This window comes from Plecotus auritus (genome assembly GCF_963455305.1).
Source record: "Plecotus auritus genome assembly, chromosome: X".
NCBI lineage: Eukaryota > Metazoa > Chordata > Mammalia > Chiroptera > Vespertilionidae > Plecotus > Plecotus auritus.
This window is the reverse complement of record NC_137784.1, coordinates 97,641,552-97,661,545: the sequence shown is the minus strand read 5'-3', so window position 1 is coordinate 97,661,545 and position 19,994 is coordinate 97,641,552. Positions and strand designations below refer to the sequence as shown.

At 42.2% G+C, this 19,994-nt stretch overlaps 1 protein-coding gene across 1 annotated transcript in view; it reads right to left on the bottom strand.

The window, feature by feature from the left end:
• The window catches only part of IL13RA1 (interleukin 13 receptor subunit alpha 1), a 76,082-nt gene that overhangs the window by 54,190 nt on the left and 1,898 nt on the right, over positions 1-19,994 (bottom strand). Inside the window, exons 2-4 of the mRNA XM_080653493.1 lie at positions 15,445-15,584; positions 8,203-8,341; positions 4,232-4,352 (exon numbers count right to left, since the gene is read on the bottom strand). Coding sequence (XP_080509619.1) covers positions 4,232-4,352; positions 8,203-8,341; positions 15,445-15,584 — 400 coding nt within the window. The remainder of the gene's footprint in view (positions 1-4,231; positions 4,353-8,202; positions 8,342-15,444; positions 15,585-19,994) is intronic.

Genomic DNA, 19,994 nt, shown 5'->3' with positions numbered 1-19,994 from the left:
GCAATCTTTGAGATTCCTTTTTCAGTTTTGTAACCTGAGTATTTCACATATTCTCATGGACCCCAGATATAAAATTTATTTTTTGTTGTAATTTAGAAAAAATAAGAAAAAGAGAAATAATGTTTTTTAAAATGTTTTTTGTTGATTTTAGAGAGAGAGGAAGGGAGAAGGATAGATAGAAACATCAATGAGAGAGAAACATCAATAAAAACATTGATTGGCTGCCTCCTGCACTCTCCCTACTGGGAATTGAACCCGAAACCCGGGCATGTGCCCCAACCGGGAATTGACTCAGTGACCTCTTGGTTCATGGGTCAATGCTCAACCACTGAGCCACACTGGCTGGGCAATATTGGTTTTTAATAGACAATTTTGGGGGACTTCCTGTGAAAGATTAGATGATAAGCTAAGACAGAAGGCATTTAGCTGCTTCGTGTTAAAAATTCACACACTGGCACAGCCTGTGTGGCTCAGTTGGTTGAGCATCGTCCCATGCACCAGGAGGTTGCAGGCCAATCCCTGGTAGGGGGCATGAAGGAGGAAGTGATCAATGTTTCTCTCTCATTGATGTTTCTCTCTCTCTCTCTCCCTCTCCCTTTCTCTGAAATCAATAAAAACGTATTTTTTAAAATCTTTAAAATTCACACACTGAAATCCTCCACAGACTCACACTGCAAACATATGGAGGGAATGGACAAATGAAAGACTATTTCCTCAATTCTGAAGATGATTAATGTGGTAAGAAATTCCCTAAAATTCACTGACATGGCAAGTCTGTAGCAATTAAGGTCAGGCTCCTTCAATGCCAGACTCTCCCTCCAGAGTCACAAGTCACAGCCCTGGGGCTTCAAAATGACACTACATTTTTGGATTGGGGATTAGGGAAACATTCTGAGAGTTTTACATGATTTAAACTGATACCTAAATCAATTTCAAATGCTTGGTAAGGAATAAGTCATATGTCTCTCTTTTGTGATTCTGATTGGAAAGAATCTCTCTAGGGGAGAGCAGAAGAGGAGGAAGTATGGGCTAGGTGCTATTCCTTCAAGATGGGGGAAGAGGCCAGCAATTGTGTACTGGCTACATCTGCAAGGGAGTGGGATGAATAATAAAATACAATATAGCTATCATGTATGGAGTGCTTACTCTATACATGTTAGGGGTTAGACATGGCTCTAAACACTTTTCATACAATAGCAGCCCTCACAACAACCTTAAGAAGTAGTACTATTATTACCATTTCCATTTTACAGTTTACAAAACTGAGGCTCAGAGAGAAGGCACTTGCCCCAAATTACACTTGCTAGTAAGAAAGAGAGCCGCCAAAACCGGGTTGGCTCAGTGGATGGAGCGTCGGCCTGCGGACTGAGGGGTCCCGGGTTCGATTCCGGTCAGGGGCATGTGCCTTGGTTGCGGGCACATCCCCAGTGGGGGGTGTGCAGGAGGCAGCTGATCGATGTTTCTCTCTCATCGATGTTTCTAACTCTCTATCCCTCTTCCTTCCTCTCTGTAGAAAATCAATAAAATATATTTTAAAAAAAAGAAAAGAAAAAAAAAAGAAAGAGAGCCAAGATTTGAACCCAGGGAGGGTGGCTCCAGAAAAGAATAAGTTATGGGATGGTGAGGGAAGAAGATATAGAATCTGTATCAGCACTGGCCAACAAAATTTTCTCGGGTTATGGAAATGTTTGATATCTGAGCTATCTAATACAGGAGCCACTAGCCACGTGTGAAACTGGCTAGTAAGACTGAACAATGAAGTTTTAATTTGCTTTAATTTTAATTAACTTAAAATGCAAATAATCACATGTGGCTAGTGGCTTCTGTGTTGGACAGTGCAGGTCTTTATTATAACAAGAGTCCATGCTAATGACAAACTCCAGGAATGTGTATGACAAGAAGTGCTATCCTTGATCCCTGCCCCATTGGGTACAAGGAACCATCACTCTCTTGGGATGACTTCTTGAGCCACATCCAATGATGGTAGATTGTAGTTTGCAGGCTGAAAGGCAACACAAGCACCGTCTGTTATCAGCTTTGGCAGGACAATGCATCAACCTGGAAGAAGATTGGTTGTTCCAGTCTTTTGTAATTTATTCACCCAGGAGGGCAATCATTTCGCAATTTGCTTTAAGACTTGGTTGTGCTAGTATATTGCCCAAGACACTTCCCTATTTTTCTTGTAAGAAATCCAAGGACTACATCACCATCTACCTCCAGTGTCACCCCAATTCCTATATCTGGGTTACTTTCCTGGATAGTCTTGCTATGGAATAACATAGTTTTAAGGCAGCTCCCGTTCCTTTCCCTGCCCCATCTATAGACACAGACTCTTTAAAGATCTTCCCTGTGATTATACCAATACTGATTCCAGGGAAAGCAAGAGGAGTTAATAGCGCAATAAACAAAGGATGTTACCAACTGTTGAGAGCTCTTAAAAGCCTATAATAACAGCTCTCTCCAGACTTCACTGCAACATCAACAGAGCCAGGCTATTCCTTTTAAGAATTAGTTCTATGGCCCTTTCACTAGCACTTCTTTAGGGAGTCAAATCTACTCAATCCTCCTCCTTTTAGCCCTGAACCATAATGTTCCTGAGTTGTTTATCCCTCCTAAATTCTCACCCCAGTTCCGAATGTTCTCTCGCTTTAGTTCCTACCAAACATTCCAAATCATATATGGAGCATGCACCTACCATGTGTCAGGCACAGGGGAAAACAAGACACAGTCCCTGCTCTCAACGGAGACTGCAGTCTGGGGAGGGCTACCACTAAGTAAACAGGAAACTACAACACAATGTGCTGAGTACTATGGCATGGGAAAGTGCAAGGTACCATGGGATACAACCATGATGCGGCACACAAAGCTAGACTTCAGAGGTCAAGAAAGGCTTTCTGGAGAGGAAGTAATGTTTGAGCTAAGATAAGAACAAAGAAGAGGAATCCAAGTGATCGGGCCTACCTCTCTACATTTTAAGCTATAGGAGCAAAGAGGCATGTATCTTATCTCAGCTGCCCATTCAGTGCCTTACCCGCAATGTGTGCTAATTAAAGTCTTATTGAATTGAATTGATTAACCTGGTCCTTTCTTCCTTGTCCTGTTGCTAATAATTCTAGCCTCTAAAGGAAAGGAAATTATTAAAGATGAATTTAGATATTTAACAGATTTTGTAGCTGTAGTCATAAATATCAAATATAAGTTATTTTGTGGGGAGCTAAATTACTTTGTAACCCTGGGCATGATATAATTTTCCCTTTTAAAGGTAGACACCAAAGACTCATACATTGCTGGTGGGAATGGAAAATGGTACAGACACTCTAGAAAATAGTTTGGCAGTTTGTTATAAATCTAAATACGCAAGTACCGTAGGACCTAACAACTGTATTCTTGGGCATTTATTCCAGAGAATGACAAGTTATGTTCACAAATATTCACAGCAGCTTCATTCATAAGCAAAAAAATTAGAAACAACCAAGATATCCCCCAATAAATTAATGATTAAACAAACTGGTACATCCATATCATGGATTACTACTCAGCAATAAAAAGGAATAAATGAACTATTAATACACACAACATACAACAACTTGAATACCATGCAGAGGTGGTTTTTTTAGTCAGCCTCTAACAGTTATATGTTGTATGATTCCATTCCAGTAACATTCTTAAAATGACAAAATTATAGAGATGAACAGATTAGTGGTTGTCAGAGGTTAGAAACTTGAGGGAAAGGAGTGTAGGTGGAGGGGATGCAGAAGGGAGGTGTATATGGCTATAAAAGGGAAACTTAAGGAATCCTTGTGGTAATGGAACCATTCTATATCAATACATGTGATAAAATTGCATAGATTTACACAAACACTCACATGAATGCATTTAATACTGGTAAACATTGAATGAGTTCAGTGGACTGTACCAATGCCAGTTTTCTGGTTTTGATTTTGTACTCTAGTTATACAGGATGTTACCATTGGGAGAAGCTGGGTGAAGGATATGCAGGATCTCCTTGTGCGTTTTTGCAACATCCTGTGGCTCTATAATTATTTTTTTAAAGTTTTTTCAAAGTAGCCACCAAAATCAAATGCATTTTTCACTAAAGCAAACTGCCCATCTCTTGGGTTGTGCCGAAAAGAATTAGCTGTTGTTGTTTTTTTAATACTAAGTTAGATCCAAAGGCTCCCAACACCATCACAATTAGTCCTTCCCCTATAAGTCTCCTGTCCATACTTACCAGTAGTAGAGAGTATAGTTAGTGTCAGGACTTGTGTTCCTTCCCGGGAGCCAAGTGCACTTCATGTACCTCTGGTTGTGCCAAACACATTGTAGCTCAGTCACAGCTGACTCAGGATCGCCTAGAATACCCAGCCAAGAGTTTAGGACCTTTCTTTCCTTGTAAGGCAGACTAGCCAATAAACAAAGGATGTCTTTTCAACAAATGGTGCCAGAACAGCTAGACATCCACATACAGAAAAATGGGGCATGGGAATGGTGGGGGTGCTGCATGCTGCTTTACCCAAATCTAAAATGCTTACAACTTTCTCTATTACCTCCCGATACTAAGAAAATACCTTTATTATCATTGAGGGGCCCTCTTATATCCCTAACAGGAGAGTTGAAAGGTCAAATAATATTTTCATAATAAGAAATGACTACAGAATTCCTAAATTAATGTGAAAATATAAACAACCTATCTACATTCTTTACTTTTGCACAAAATTGCTTAATTTTATCATATAACTTATTTACCACACTTGAATCCAAAATTAAATTTGTTTACTTCTTATAAACAGTTTCTTTTTAAAAAAAAATACTGAGTTTCTCTGAAATTATTCAAAGGAATATGTTATCTATTCTGAAGATAAATCCCAAAAAGGAGTATTAAAAATATATTTATCTTAGCAGCATCATTAGAATATTTTTTATTGTCATGAATTTGTGTGTCATCCTTGTGCAGGAGCCATGTTAATCTTCTCTGTATCGTTCCAATTTTAGTACACGTGCTGCCAAAGTGAGCACTATCTATCTTTAAAAACAAACAAGTTTAGCTCAGCTGGCATGGCTCAGTGGTTGAGCGTTGACCTATGAACCAGGAGGTGACGGTTTGATTCCTGCTCAGGGCTAAAATCAATGACTCTCTCTCATTGATGTTTCTTCTCTCTTTCACTCTCTTCCTCTTTGAAATCAATAAAAATATATTTTTAAAAAAACACAAGTTTAGCCCTGGCTGGTGTGCCCTGGCTGGTTAGAGTGTTGGCCTATACACCAAAGGGACTCGGATTTGGTTCCTGGTCAAGGGCATCCACCTGAGTTGCAGGTTTGATACCCAACCCCAGTTGGGGTGTGTACGGGAGGCAACCAATGATATGTCTCTCTCAAATCAATGTTCCTCTCTCTCTCTCTCTCTCTCACACCCCCCCGCCCCCGTCTCCCCCGTTCCCTCCCTGCCTTACACTCTCTTTAAAAATCAATTGAAAAATATCCTTGGGTGAGGATTTACAAAAAAAAGTTTACTGGGTTATAATTTACCTTCTTATCTTTTGATTAATACTAACACATCTTGTTTTAAAAACTAAACATTCTCCTTGAACCAATTCGGGGAAAGGTATGCATAACATAATTCTTAGTACCTGCCTATTGTGTGTTATGACTTTAGGAGCCTTAAAATCTTTATGATCTGAAATTTCTACTGTTAACATTTTTTTTTACTTGAAACATCAAGTCTTTACATTAAATACCTCTGTTTAAAATGCAAACCTCTTATCCCTCAGGATTCTTAAAGCAGTACTATACTAAGCCATCATCAACCATTTTACTGTCAAAATACAATTTAAGATTTTTTCAGATTATTTATTAAACTCCTAAAGAAATGAGAATAGGAAAGGTAAATTGTTTTAAACCATGCTCCCAGCCTCCTAGCAGTACCAAACTTTATAATTTTATAAATATTACTAGATACCCGGTGCATGAAATTCGTGCAAGGGGGTGGGGGGGGTCCCCTCAGCCCAGCCTGCACCCTCTCCAATCCAGGACCCCTTGGGGGATGTCTGACTGTCAGTTTAGGCCCATTGGGGGATGTGCGCTTGCCAGTTTAGGCCCTATACTGGCAGTCGGACATCCCTCTCACAATCCTGGACCGCTGGCTCCTAATCGCTCAGCTGCCTGCCTGCCTGAGATCACACTTAACTGCCCCCCGCTGCTGGCCTGGTCACCCCTTACTGCCCCCCCTGCCAGCCTGGTCTCCCCCAACTGCCCCCCTCTGCCGGCCTGGTCACCCCTAACTGACCCCCCTGCCGACCTGGTTGCCCCCAACTGCCCCACCGCCAGCATAGTCGCCCCTCACTGCCCCCCTGCCAGCTTTGTTGTCCCCAACGGCCCCCCTGCCAGCCTAGTCACCCCCAACTGCACTCCCCCCGCCGGCCTGGTCACCCCTAACTGCCCCCCCTGCCAGCCTGGTCGCCTCTTACTGACCCCTCTGTTGGCCTGGTCACCCCTAACTGCCCCCCCTGCCAGTCTGGTTGCCCCCAACTGCCCCCCCCTGCTGGCCTGGTTGCCCCACACAGCCTGCTATTCTAGCCCCCCTGACGGCCTAGTCATAGGCAGCCATCTTGTGAGGGTGTGAGGGTCAATTTGCATATTACCTCTTTATTATATAGGATTTCATATACTTATTTTTTTGTCAATCCTAACCCGAGGATATTTTCCCATTGATTTTTAGAGTGCAAGGGAGGGGGAGAGACAGAGAGAGAAATATTGATGTGAGAGAGACTCGTCGATTAGCTGACTCCCACATGCACCTGGACCAGGGCCAGGGCCAGAGCCTACAACTGAGGTATGTTCCCTTGACCAGAATCGAACCCTGGACCCTTCAGTCTGCAGGCCAATGCTCTATGCACTGAGCCAATAGCTAGGGCTATTTCATATACTTTTGATCAGTGCAAGGCAGGTAGACAGCATGGTCTGGAGCAGCAGTTACCAACTAGTGGTCCGCAGACCACTGGTGGTCCATGAGGTCCAAAAGGTTGGCGACTGCTGGTCTGGAGAACATGCCATGCAGTGCTAATGTTTGGAGGTAGTAGTTGTGCCCTGCACAGACAAGGGGCAACATAACATCAATAGGTAATATGTACAGAGCACTTACGCTTTGCCAGGCACTATTCTATGTGCCTCACATATACTGACTTAGGTAATCCTTTCAACAGTCCTGGTAAGTAGGTACTATCATCATCTCCATTTTACAGATGAGGAAATTTAATGAAGGAAGGGCTAAGTGATCTGCCTATAATCACAGAAACAGGCAGAACTAAGTAGTAAACTTGGACATTTTGGCTCTGGTAGCTCTGCTCTTAAGCAGTATATACTAGTATGTACTCGCTGCCTGCAACATAAAACCAAAAGGATATTGGGTGGTGGGTGCAAAGGCAGGTGGGGGACAATATGACTACTTGATAGCTTTTTCTAGGGCTAATCTTGAATTGGAGCCAGGCCAGCAGTTTGCCTTTTTAACATCTTTGCCCAAATATATCCTGTGTATCAAACTAATCTCTCTATATAATGAGGAAGATAGTACATATTTTGTGTGTTTTTAAAGCACTGGATCTGGAATCCCAAGACCTTCAGCAACTCACTCAGTTCCCTCATAAAATGAAAAGGATAATATGTGCCTTGCTTACTTCACAAGATAAGCTTATGAGGCTTGATGAAAAGTGTGTGTGTGTGTAGCCCTAGATGGTTTGGCTCAGTGGATAGAGTGTTGGCCTGCAGACTGAAGGGTCCCAGGTTCGATTCTGGTCAAGGGCACATGCCCAGGATGCGGGCTCAACCTCCAGTGTTGGGCATGCAGGAGGCAGCCAATCAATGATTCTTTCTCATCATTCATGTTTCTATCTCTCTCTCTCCCTTTCCCTTCCTCTCTGAAATCAATAAAAATATATTTAAAAAAAGAAAAGTGTGTGTGTGTGATTTCCCAAATTATTAAGTGCTACATAACTCTTGAGCATTGTTATTCAAGGTGTTGGTGAGCACCTTGAAGGCAGGGACGTCCTCATATTGATCATTGTGTTGCTAGCACCTAGTACAAGTGCTTGTAACTTATTACATTCAGCAAATGTTTGTAACTGAATGAATTAATGAACACTGAACATAAGCATATGGATAATTTGGATTATTCTCTATATACCAAGAGAAACTGCTTTCAGTTGTTACCTTCAGGGGGTGAGACGCACTTTTCCACCAAAATGCTAGGATTGTCACTTTCATTGGTGCTACACTGGGACCCCACTTGCAGACAAATCCTCTCATTCAGGGCCACTTCTTTTGAACGATGAGTTTCTGGAGCAATTTTCTAAGGTTAGGAAATAAAAATAGGCATTGCTACAGCAAACAAACAGAAATACACTTGCATAATAAAACATTAGCACACCCAGATGTATAAAAAAAATGGAAAGTTATCCAATGGTATACATAAGTCATCTCGACTTGGGGTGATTTTCTCCACCCCTCAACCCTGGGGGACCTTTGGAATTGTCTAAGAACACTTTCAGTTGTCATGACTTGAAGGAACTTGCTACTGGCATTTAGTGGGTAGAGGCCAAGGATGCTGCTAAACATCCCACAATGCACTGTACAGCCTTCCCTTCCCCCTATAACAAGAATTATCCTGGGCCAAATGTCAGTGGTATCACCATTAAGAAACCCTGTTATAGATAAAAGACAATTTCCCATGTTTTAAATGTATAAACATTATGACATTTACCTAGAAATCCTACCATACTAAAACATCAACTGTCTAAAAGCAATTCTATGGAAAACACAATAATATTATCAAAATTCCATTCCAAGCAGATGCAGTATGCCATCAAGATCAAGGTAAAAAGGATTGCTTAGTCATCCTGGTCACATCTGAGGAGAGGAAGTAAAGAAAGGGGGCCTCAGGGCCAAAGAGAGATTTTTCATTAAACATCTTTCTGTACTGTTTGACCATTTTTACTATCTTACATACGCATAGAAATTTTAACGGTTGATATATGCACTGAGTATACCACACTCTTATTCTGAAAAGTAGGTAAGTTTTGCAAAACCACAGAAAGACAACTTAAAGATAGCATACAGACATAAATCACAAATCTAGTTATTATGATTCAGAATAAAGAGATTAAAGGGTTCCTCAGGAAAATATCTCCCAAGGTGACCGAGTTGGAATTATTAAAAATGGAGTTGCTCTTAATCAGAGCTCCAAGGAGTTTCCTGTTTTGCAATAGTTTCTGACTGAAGTTGAAGACAGCATTTCCTTTTATATATGTGCTGATGGCCACGAAGGTGAAAATTGGTCACAGCTGACTCTATTTTCCACCCTAAGGCTCTATTCTTCTATTTCACATGGCTGCTTCCAAGTGAACATGAGGGCAAATATGAGATACTCCCAAAACCAGGACATAAAGGATGCCATCTGAGAGGTAGCTAGCAAATCAAGAATTCCTGAATAGCAAAGATGAAAGAAAATCACTTTATAGAGACTGAACAGCTCTTAGGCCCGGACAAGACAGCCCTCTGAAAAGGGAGTTAGTTGGTCAGCCCTGGAAGAAAATAAAAATAAATGTCTGTTAGTAAAATTCTGACTGGGAGACAAGAAAGGGTGATTTAGCTCCATGGACATTGAGTATTTCTGTCCTACCAGCAAAGCTATGCCTACCCTCAGTGGGGCCTCCTGCTATTCTTAGTGAAGTAAATTTTCACAACTAATTCCTAGCCAAGAAGCCTACTTATCATTTGGCTTTCCATACAGTTGCTGCCAACAGGGATGGAACACACCAGTGAGGCCAACAGAAGGCTTTCTATAATATTTCACTTTTATAGTTTTCATGGTAAGGAAGGAAGTGGCCCTTGAGAGGTGAATGTGTGCTGAGGAAATGAAGTTTCTCAGCGTGTGAAGTGGAAAGCCCGCCCCAGGATCCTGGTAATGGTGGCAGGAAAGGTCCAAATGAAAATTTCACCAAGCTCACAATTTTATTAAGCACAAGTCTTAACATACTAAGTCCTCACTTAATGCCATCAGTAGGTTCTGCAACTTTTGAAATGACAGTGATGTATAACGAAGCTAGTTTTACCACAAGCTAATTGATATAAAAGAGTTGAGTTCCTATGGCATACTATCAATGTTATAATCAATGTTACAACAAAAAGATGTTGAACAAAACAATATTATCCCAGGACCTCTTGTATAGCCCTGAAGGAGCCACCCTGACCCAAGGATCCTTGATAATTCTTATTTGGAAGCTGCATTTGCCCTTTGAAAACACCAGGGGAAAACTGTGCAGTCAAATGCCATAAATTAGAATCATCATGGAAAATCTCAGTTCTCTTATTACATTAGATATTGTTCCAGGGAGAGGGTTGAGGAGTTTTATTACACAAATATTTTTATTATAATGGAATTTTTAATTGAAAAAATACTTTAGTACCTAAATTTGAACCTTATGTTTTGGGCATAGAAATAATAAAAGGACTTAGAAAAGAGATGGGGGGAGGAGATAGAATCATTTTTAAAAATATCTTTCAAAGCTCAAGGTAAATAATATTAGATTGGCATGAATAAAGTAGGAACCCACATTATCAATGATCGCCAAGTTAAGCACACTTCTTGGTAAGGAACTAAAACCCTCCCAGCAGATCTGGATGAGGTATGTGAGATGGCTCCCATGTGACTTTCAGCTATGGTGACTCATTCCACTGGTAGCTAGCTGCTGTATGATATTATGCTCCACCCTTCAAATAATCTGGCCTCCTTTGAAATTTTATCAAAAATCAAGGCAAGAGTCCTGAATTGATCCCTCCCGTTAGGACCAATGTTCATTTGGCTGTATCAAAACTTTCCCAGTTGCAGATTCCTCTCTAAGAACGAAAGGGGTATCAGTTTCAGCTCTGCCTCTCTGGATGCCTGGACAGAACAACAATCTTTAAATTTATTCACCTGGTGAGACTTTTCTATCCCTTGGTGGTGAAAGATACTATCTAAAATCTGATGCCAGATCCTTTCACTTGCCAGATTGGGAAACTATTAGATTGCTGAAACAGTGGTGGGGGACAGCCACTTAAGCTAATTTTTTAAAAGAATCATTATAAACCCTTGATTCATCTTAATGGTCCTCCAATCTGAAGACTGAAAATGACCTCAAGGGTTTATCTCATTTAGCAATTTGAGAACTTTGGACATTCACATCAGCCCCTTAACATGTGCAAACTATCATAATACCACTTCTTCAATATGCTTCAAAGGATGTATTATTTACCCTAGTTTTGTCTGATGATGTTAATGCTGGGACCAAAGGACAGAAAGAGGAAAGGAAAATTAATCCCACCATTCACTCTCAGCCTCAAGACTATAACCTTCAAAAGATCCAGACAGGAAATCCCCTAGCACTAATCGAAGACATAATCCATTTATCACAAATTTGGGATTGAGAGCCACCAACGCTGTCAAATGGCTGAAATAAGTTACTTTAAGCAGAGGTCACCCTTTATGGTCTCTATTTGGTCTCTTCAGGGGCAAAATGGGAGGAACAAGATCATATGATAATATTAGGTTGCACCTTAAAAGTGACAATTGCTTATGGTTCAACCTAACAATGGCAATAATGATAAAAGCTAACAATTACTGAGCACTAAGTCTGTAGTCAAGTGCATTAAAAGCATCATCTTCTTTTCTTTTTTATTTATTTACTAGAGGCCTGATGCATGAATTCATGCATGGGTGGGGTCCCTCGGCCTGCCTGGTAATCAGGGCCGATTGGGGCCATCTCTCCCAGTCCCTATTGGGGCCATTGGGGCCAGCCAGCCGGGGGGAGGGACCGCAGGAGGTTGGCTGGCCGCGGGAGGTGGGCAGTGGAAGCGCACTGACCACAAAGGGGCAGCTCCTGCATTGAGCATCTGCCCCCTGGTGGTCAGTGCGTGGAATGACTGGTTGTTAAGAGTCGCTTAGGCTTTTATATATATAGATTGATTTGAGAGAGACAGGGAAGGGAGAGAAACATTGATCTGCTGCTCCACCCACTCATGCATTCACTGGTTGATTCCTGTATATGAGCTGACTGGGGATCAAACCCACCACCTTGGCACATCAGGATGATGCTCTAACCAACTGAGGTACCCCACCAGGGCCCACAAATATCATCTCCTTTTAATACACATGCCCTTCATATGAAGTAGGTACAGTTGACCCTTGAACAACTCGGGGTGGGGTACCAACACCCCCTCTAGCAATCTAAAATCCTCATATAAATTTTGGCCTACAGTGGGCCCTTTGAATACGCAAATTCAACCAACCACAGGTTGAAAATAGTATTTCTGATCCGAGATTGGAAACAACAGCTGGGAAACAGTGGTTGGGAATGCAGAAATACTGTATTTGATCCACAGTTGGTTGAACTCACAGATTTGAACCAGGTACATACTAAGGGTTGACTGTATTTATTTTAAAAAAATCTACATATAGCCCTGACCAGTTTGGCTCAGTGGATAGAGCGTCGGCCTGCAGACTGAAAGGTCCCAGGTTCGATTCCGGTCAGGGGCATGTACCTTGGTTGCGAGCACATCCCCAGTGGGAGGTGTGCAGGAGGCAGCTGATCGATGTTTCTCTCTCATCGATGTTTCTAGCTCTCTATCCCTCTCCTTTCCTCTCTGGAAAATCAATAAAATATTTTAAAAAACCTGTTACTTTAAAAAATAAAAATAAAAATAAAAAATCTACATATAAGTGAACCTGTACAGTTCAAAATCGTGTTGTTCAAGGGTCAACTGTACAATTATTAGCTCATTCCCCCACCAGCCTTTTATAAACAAGGAACTGGAGGCTCAGAGAAGTTAAGTGACTTGCCCAAGATCACACAGCTTGAAAGGGGAAAAGACAAAATTTCAAATCCAATTCTGATTCCACTGCCTCCTCAAGTTACTTTTAAGTTTAAATTCCTATAAGTATACTGAGGAATTAACCCCACCTGGCCGATCCTTGAATGTGGTTAACAGGCTAACAAATAGGGAACAGTTAGAAAAAAAGTGACCTCTCAGGATTTCAATTAGATACTTAGGGGAGACTTAGGGGTCTTTTCTGGAATTTCTCAAGATTGAACTACCAGAAATTGCTACAAAGACTCCCAATGCCTAAAGCCCCTCCTTAGGAACAAGAGGAAGCCAACATTGTGAAAAGCAGAACTCTAACTACTCAAGTTTCACTGCTAGGAATATTACAGGCTTCTGCATTTTGAGGACCTCTTTGAAAATGCAAATACTTTTGACTAGCCTCAATTAACACTTAAACTTTCATTAACACCTCAGCAAGAAAAGGTTGAGGAAGGCAAATTAGCACATTTCCCTCAAGAGAAAGAACCTGTTACTTCCTGACTTTCTTAAGCCTTCACATACATTATTTTCCTTGTCCCAGCAAAACCAGGGAAGTGAGTAGAGCCACACTTTACACACAAAGAAACTGAGGCTCAGAGAGACTTTTTCAATTTAAGTAATTTACCCCAGGCCACTGAGCTCGTTAAGTGGCACATCAGCTAGCACCTAGCCTTGTCCTGCCACCAAACTGCTTCAACTGGTGATTTCACAATTCACAGCTCCAAAGTAGTGTCACTAATAACAACTTCTCACTTGGCCTCAAAATCCTGGACAAAGTCAACCCTAAACAACCCCTCACACCCCCACTGAAAGAAGGTATCTATACTAATAATAGAGAAATATGCAAATTGGTCAGGACACCCTCACACAATGACCGAACAGCAGGCTGCGTGGGGCGACCAGGCCAGCAGGGGGTCTGTGAGGGGCAACCAAACAACTGAACAGCAGGCTGTGTGGGGCGACCAGGCTGGCAGGGGGGGCAGTGAGGGGGCGACCAGGCCAGCATGGAGGGGGCAGTTGGGGGAAACCAGACTGGCAGGGGGGGCAGTGAGGGGAGACTAGGCTGGCAGAGGGGGGCAGTTGGGAGCAACCAGGCAGGCGGGGGGGGGGAAGTTGGGGGCAACCAGGCTGGTGGGGGGGTAGTGAGGGACGACCAGGCCAGCGGGGGGGGGGCAATTAAGGGTGACCAGGCCAGTGGGGGAGGGAGGCACTTGGGGGCAACCAGGCTGGCAGCAAGGGGCAGTTGGGGGTGACTAGGCCAGTAGGGGAGGGCAGTTACAGGTGATCAGGCCGGCAGGCAGAGGCAGTTAGGGATGATCAGGCAGGCAGGCAGGTGAGCAGTTAGGAGCCAGCAGTCCTGCATTGTGAGATTGATGTCCAACTGCCAGTTTAGGCCCGATCCCTGTGTGTGGGATCGGGCCTAAACCGGCAGGTGGACATCCTCCGAGGGGTCCCGGATTGGAGAGGGTACAGGCTGGGCTGAAGGGACTCCGTCCCCCCATGCATGAATTTCGTGCACCGGGCCTCTCTAGTCCTATATAATAAAAGGCCAATATGCAAATTGTCTGAACGGCAGAATGACCGGTCACTATGATGTGCACTACCATCAGGAGGCAGACGCTCAACGCAGGAGCTGCCCCTTGGTGGTCAGTGCGCTCCCACAGAGGGAGTGCTGCTTAGCCAAAAGCTGGGCTCACAGCTGGCGAGCACAGCGGTGGTGGCAGGAGCCTCTCCCGCCTCCACGGCAGCACTAAGGATGCCACTCCCCGCGGGGAGTGGGTCTAAGCCGTCAGTTGGACATCCCCCGAGGGCTCCCAGACTGCAAGAGGGCGCAGGCTGGGCTGAGGGCCCCCCACACCCGAGTGCACGAATTTCGTGCACTGGGCCTCTAGTAAAGATATAAAAGAGCTTTGAACAGATATGACGCTTTGAAGAACTTATCAATTAGAAGGGGCTACAAACCAATAAAGCCCAAGAGAAAATTCCACTGAATAAAATCATCATAAAGAACCAATCTTGTTATCAAAAATTCACTTGAATCAGTCAACTACATCTCACTGGAAAGGCTGAAAGTTCCCCTGTTTTCTTCAGACATCAGGAAACCTTCTGGTCAGCCCCACCTGCCAGGAACATCTTATTTGTTTTCGCTTCCCATACAGCCCTTTGCTTCTCATCACAAAGTTCTTGCGTAACTATCCATGCATGTGATTAACAAGATGGTGAATGTGAAAATTCCCTGAGAAATTGAAAGTGTTATATAGATACAAGGCTTTAGGCAGGAACCAATTTTAACATATTTACTTAGTGAGTGCCTAATAAACATATCTAGTATTTCCTATCAGAGAATCTAATTGTATTTATCAAATAATTAGCAAATCATTTCATACGTTCAATTTCCTCAACAGCTGTTTCTGTAATGTTATCAGTTAAAATTTAGACATAGCCCAAAATCAAATTCTCACCTTGAAGTAAGATCAGAATTGGGCTTATTCTTGGCTCCAATTCAAAGTGTTCATTTTACCTCATTAATGCCATATGTTCCAGAAAACTTACCTTATCCTGCTTGTTGCCAAAATGACTAAAATACCACAGACTACAATTCGGGCTGACTCCCTCCGGAGGATTCCATGTCCATATTACTGTGCAGAGGTTTTCAACTGAAACACTCAAATTCGTCACTGGTGGCTGAGTTTCTGTTCAAATCAAGCATAAGAAATAAATTTATCAATATCAGCCACTGTTTGGGGTGGTTCATTTAATTCATTCCTCCAAGTCCTAGAAGTCAAGAATAAGAAAAATGAGCAGAGCCCAGTGGTTGAGTATCAACCTATGAACCAGGAGGTCATGGTTCCATTCCCGGTCAGGGCACATGCCCAGGTTGTGGGCTCAATCCCTAGTTCGGGGTGTGCAGGAGGCAGCCAATCAATGATTCCCTCTCATCATTGATATTTCTATCTCTCTCTCCCTCTCCTTTCCTCTTTGAAATCAATAAAACTGTATTTTAAAAAACTGAGTAGAAATATCTAACATTTATTGAGACAGGCACTGTTCTAAGTACTCTCCGCATATTCACCCATTGAATCCTCACAACAACCTTATAAGACAGGGACTATCAGCCTGTTCTTAAAGATGAAGCGACTAAGGTGCAGAGAAGTTTAGTCACTTGTCTCATATCCTAAGGCTAGTGAATGGCAGAGCTGGGTGCAAACCCAGAAATTCATGTGGCTCCAAAGCCACCTTCTTAACTACTTGCTATACAGAGAAGAGTGTATTCTTAAATTTCTAAGTTTTCCTCCTACAGGAATTTGGGGTTCCCCACACTTAGGATCCACATCTCCCTCAATATAGTCACTTCCATCTCAGCAGTTCTGCCAGTGAGCTTAAGCGGCTCATCTGCTTGCTAACATGATCTGTCAATTATTTATAACTCTGCCAAACAAGTACTGAGAGAGGTTTAACAGCCCTTATTGTTCCCCTGAGTTCTGACACTAAACAGTTGGAACTGTACCTTTAGCTAATCTGAAGAGGAATAAAAGAGGAGAAACTGTGAACCAGCATCTTAAAAATGTGTTTCATTTGGAGAAAGCCTCCACACTAAATATTTACTATTATTTTAGATGAAGCTCTAAGATGAGGGAAAGGAGTTTTACTACTTCTGCCAAATACAGGGAAATACATAGGGGCAGGAGTACATAATTTCAAACTTCCTTGAGAACTTCCCCTGAGGCCAGGACTACCAAAATCATCACCCCAGATACTGGGGTACAGGAAAGCTCTGTCTTACCTTCACAACCTTTCTGTAAATCAAAGATTATTCCAAAATAAAGTTTATTAAACTAATTTTTAAAACAACCCCCCAAATTATCTATAAAGTGGCAAACAATATTTATTAATTACTTAAGGACTACAGTTATATTAATTTATCAATCTATAAAGTTATATTTCATACCCTATGCCAACAGTTTGGAGTGCATTGGGCCTCTTACATAATCTGCAATACATATAGCATTATTTTTCTCTTTAACCGAACAAAAAAAATTCCATGTGTCCCAAAATATCAACCTGACAGGCACTATGTAGTTGGGATTTCCCCAACAGTCAGTTTTGTACATCGCAGCCAAAAAGGCACTTGACTCTCAATATTCATTCCCTCTTTCCTGACTCTAGTACATTAGACTTTCAGCAAGGTAGACCAGAGGCCCAAATGTGGGGAGGAGCAGCCCACAGCAGGCTAGGCTTTGTGGAAACAGGGAATTCCTATTGCACTTCATTCTAACCCAGCTAGTGCCAGAGAGCACCAATGGCTCGGGCAACAGGATTTTAAGGGACTACAGGAGTGTACAGCTACTCCGTTTTGGCTCTTCTAACATCACATCAATGATGTTTGTTTGTTTGTTTTTGTTTTTATTTATTTCCGAAAGGGAGAGGGAGAGAGAATAGAAACATCAATGATGAGAGAAAATCATTGATCAGCTGCTTCCTGCACTCCCCCCTCCTGGGGATCAAGCCCACAATCTGGGCAGGTGCCCTTGACCGGAATCAAACCTGGGACCCTTCAGTCCGCAGGCCAACGCTCTATCCACTGAGCCAAACCAGATAGAGCCAATGATGTTTTTGAAGACAAATCATTTGTCAGATATAGAGCCTCTAATAAAAACTTGCTCCTACTGAAGACAATAATCTACATTAGGATTATTTGTCTTTTCTCCAGGTTCCAGAACTACACTGAAAGAACCTTTCTACCTACCTCCCACTCCCACACAAAAATTAAAGCCCTGATAATAAAAACATTACCTATTTATGGTTCAGTTACATTGGACAGCAATTTTCAAGTAATTTAAGACCTTTTAAAATCTTTCTTTAACCTCAGTGTTTTAACAGAATAATATCCTGCACTATTTCCAATCTCACAAATAGATTTAATCCCCCCAACATACACATACACACACACACACACACACACACACACACACACACACACACACACATCTGTCTTGAAGTGTCCTTTAGTCAGATCTCATTGTTTTTGCATTTTAGGCTACTTGTGAATATCTGCTATGCTTTTCCCCCCATAATGATTCCTTCCATTTTTCCTGAGATTTTTCAACTTCCTATACTTTAAAACACACACACACACACACACACATATACACACACTGAAACTTTAAATATAATCTCCAAATGTTTGGATATATATGAATACATGTGTATGTGTGTATAATACATCCAGACATCTACATAAATAAGTGCAGATCGTACTTCTGATAAAGGTCTCTAACAACAGCTCACAGGTAATAGGACATAGAATTTCAGTGTAGTGGAGTGACTAAGAACATGGGCTCTGGAGCCAGACTGAGTTCATATGCCTGTTTTGCTACTTACTAACTGCTAAGTCACTTAACCTCTCTATGCCTCAGTTTTCTCATATATAACACGAGGATGATCATAACCTAGCTATTATTACAAGGATTAAATAACTTAATACAGATAAAATGCCCTAACAGTGCCTGGCACAAAGCAAGTGCTAGATAAATGTTAGCTAGCTGCTTTCTTTCTCTTTGAAGAGACAAAAAAAAAAGTTCTAAATAATTGTTTTGGTTTTCTCTGGAGGTGATATGTGCCCATGGTCTTTGAGACAGAACATCTCTCTTCTGCCTAATAAGCTTTCCTTGGGCATCTAATGCATCCAATTCTTAGAGACTGATCACTTCAGAAAGCAAAGCGTGAAGGAGAGGAGAGAGGGATTTAAGTAGCTCCCCCAACTAAATTTCAAACCTCAAGTGAATCTGTCCGGTAATCTAGCACAATATCCTATTCTAATTAGGAATTAACACGATCAATGCTCTTTCTAATGTTGCTTAGCTAATAGTTTTGCATGCGTATTTTGGGAAAAGTTAAGAAAATCACAAGAGTCATTTATCTCCTTCCCTTACATTTACTCACTCATCAACTAAGTCTGTCCATTTTTTCTTGCACCAACATTTCTCTGTGTCATTTCAATCACACTAGTTGCTCTGCTGGGCCCATGGTTCCGGACATAAGGTGTTGACAACACAACTTTCTCGTGGTCACCTACAACCCTAGATTCCTGCATAACTTCACACTCCAGCAATCTCCCTCACCCAGTGAAGTCTCCCTGCTTGCTTCTCCTCCAGTGTAATTCTCCCACTTTGCTCCCCACTCAGGGCCTTCAGGGGCAAATGAAACTCTTCTGTTTGGACTGACTTTGCCGAAGCACCCTCCTACCAAGCAGGGCTCCTCCATTGAGCACAAAGGAACACTCTCACACCAGGATGTCTGCTGTTGCTATGCACTGCCCCCCAAATGGGAATAATTTCTCCACCCATTCAAATTCCACCCATCCTGAAGGTTTAGCTTAAGTTTTATCTCTTCCATGAAACTACCAGCCCTCACAGTTTCCCCTCTTCTGAGTGCCTACAGTACTTATTATTTGGACTACACAGTCTGGCAATTATAAAGCGAGTCTCCAAGCTACGAACATTCACTCCATAACAAGTGGCCTGTACATACTTTCATGGGTCTCAACTAGTCCTGCCCTGCTACTCTGGAAGGCACTCTGCTCCTCTCCCAGCCAAGGACTCCCCTCACCTCTAAACAGAGAGGCACTGATACAGTGGTTAAAGCCCCTGAAGTCAGGCTGCGGGGGTTGGAAGCCTGGCTCCTCCACTCTACCAGCTGTTGTTCAAGCAAGGCTGGTAGCCTCACTGTGCCTCAGCTTCCACAGATACAAAATGGGACTAATACCAGCACCTACAGTATAAGTTTTGTGTAAAGATTAAATGAAATAGTACAAGTGAAAAACTTAAAACACTGCTTGGCATAGAGCAAACACTATATAAATGCTAGTTGGTGTTATTAATTCATGCCACAATGTGGGCTACCATTCTAAACAGAATAAACTAAGCTGGTGACCTAATCATTCTCTAAACCCTGAAGATCAGAGCTAAAAGAGCCCTTAGAACTTATGGAGTTTACAGAAAAGTGCTGCACAAGGAAGGGGAAACAACTAGCCCAGAGTCCAACAGCTGGGAAATGTCAGACCACTAAAAGTCAAGTCCCCTGACTTTTTTTTTCTTCACCAC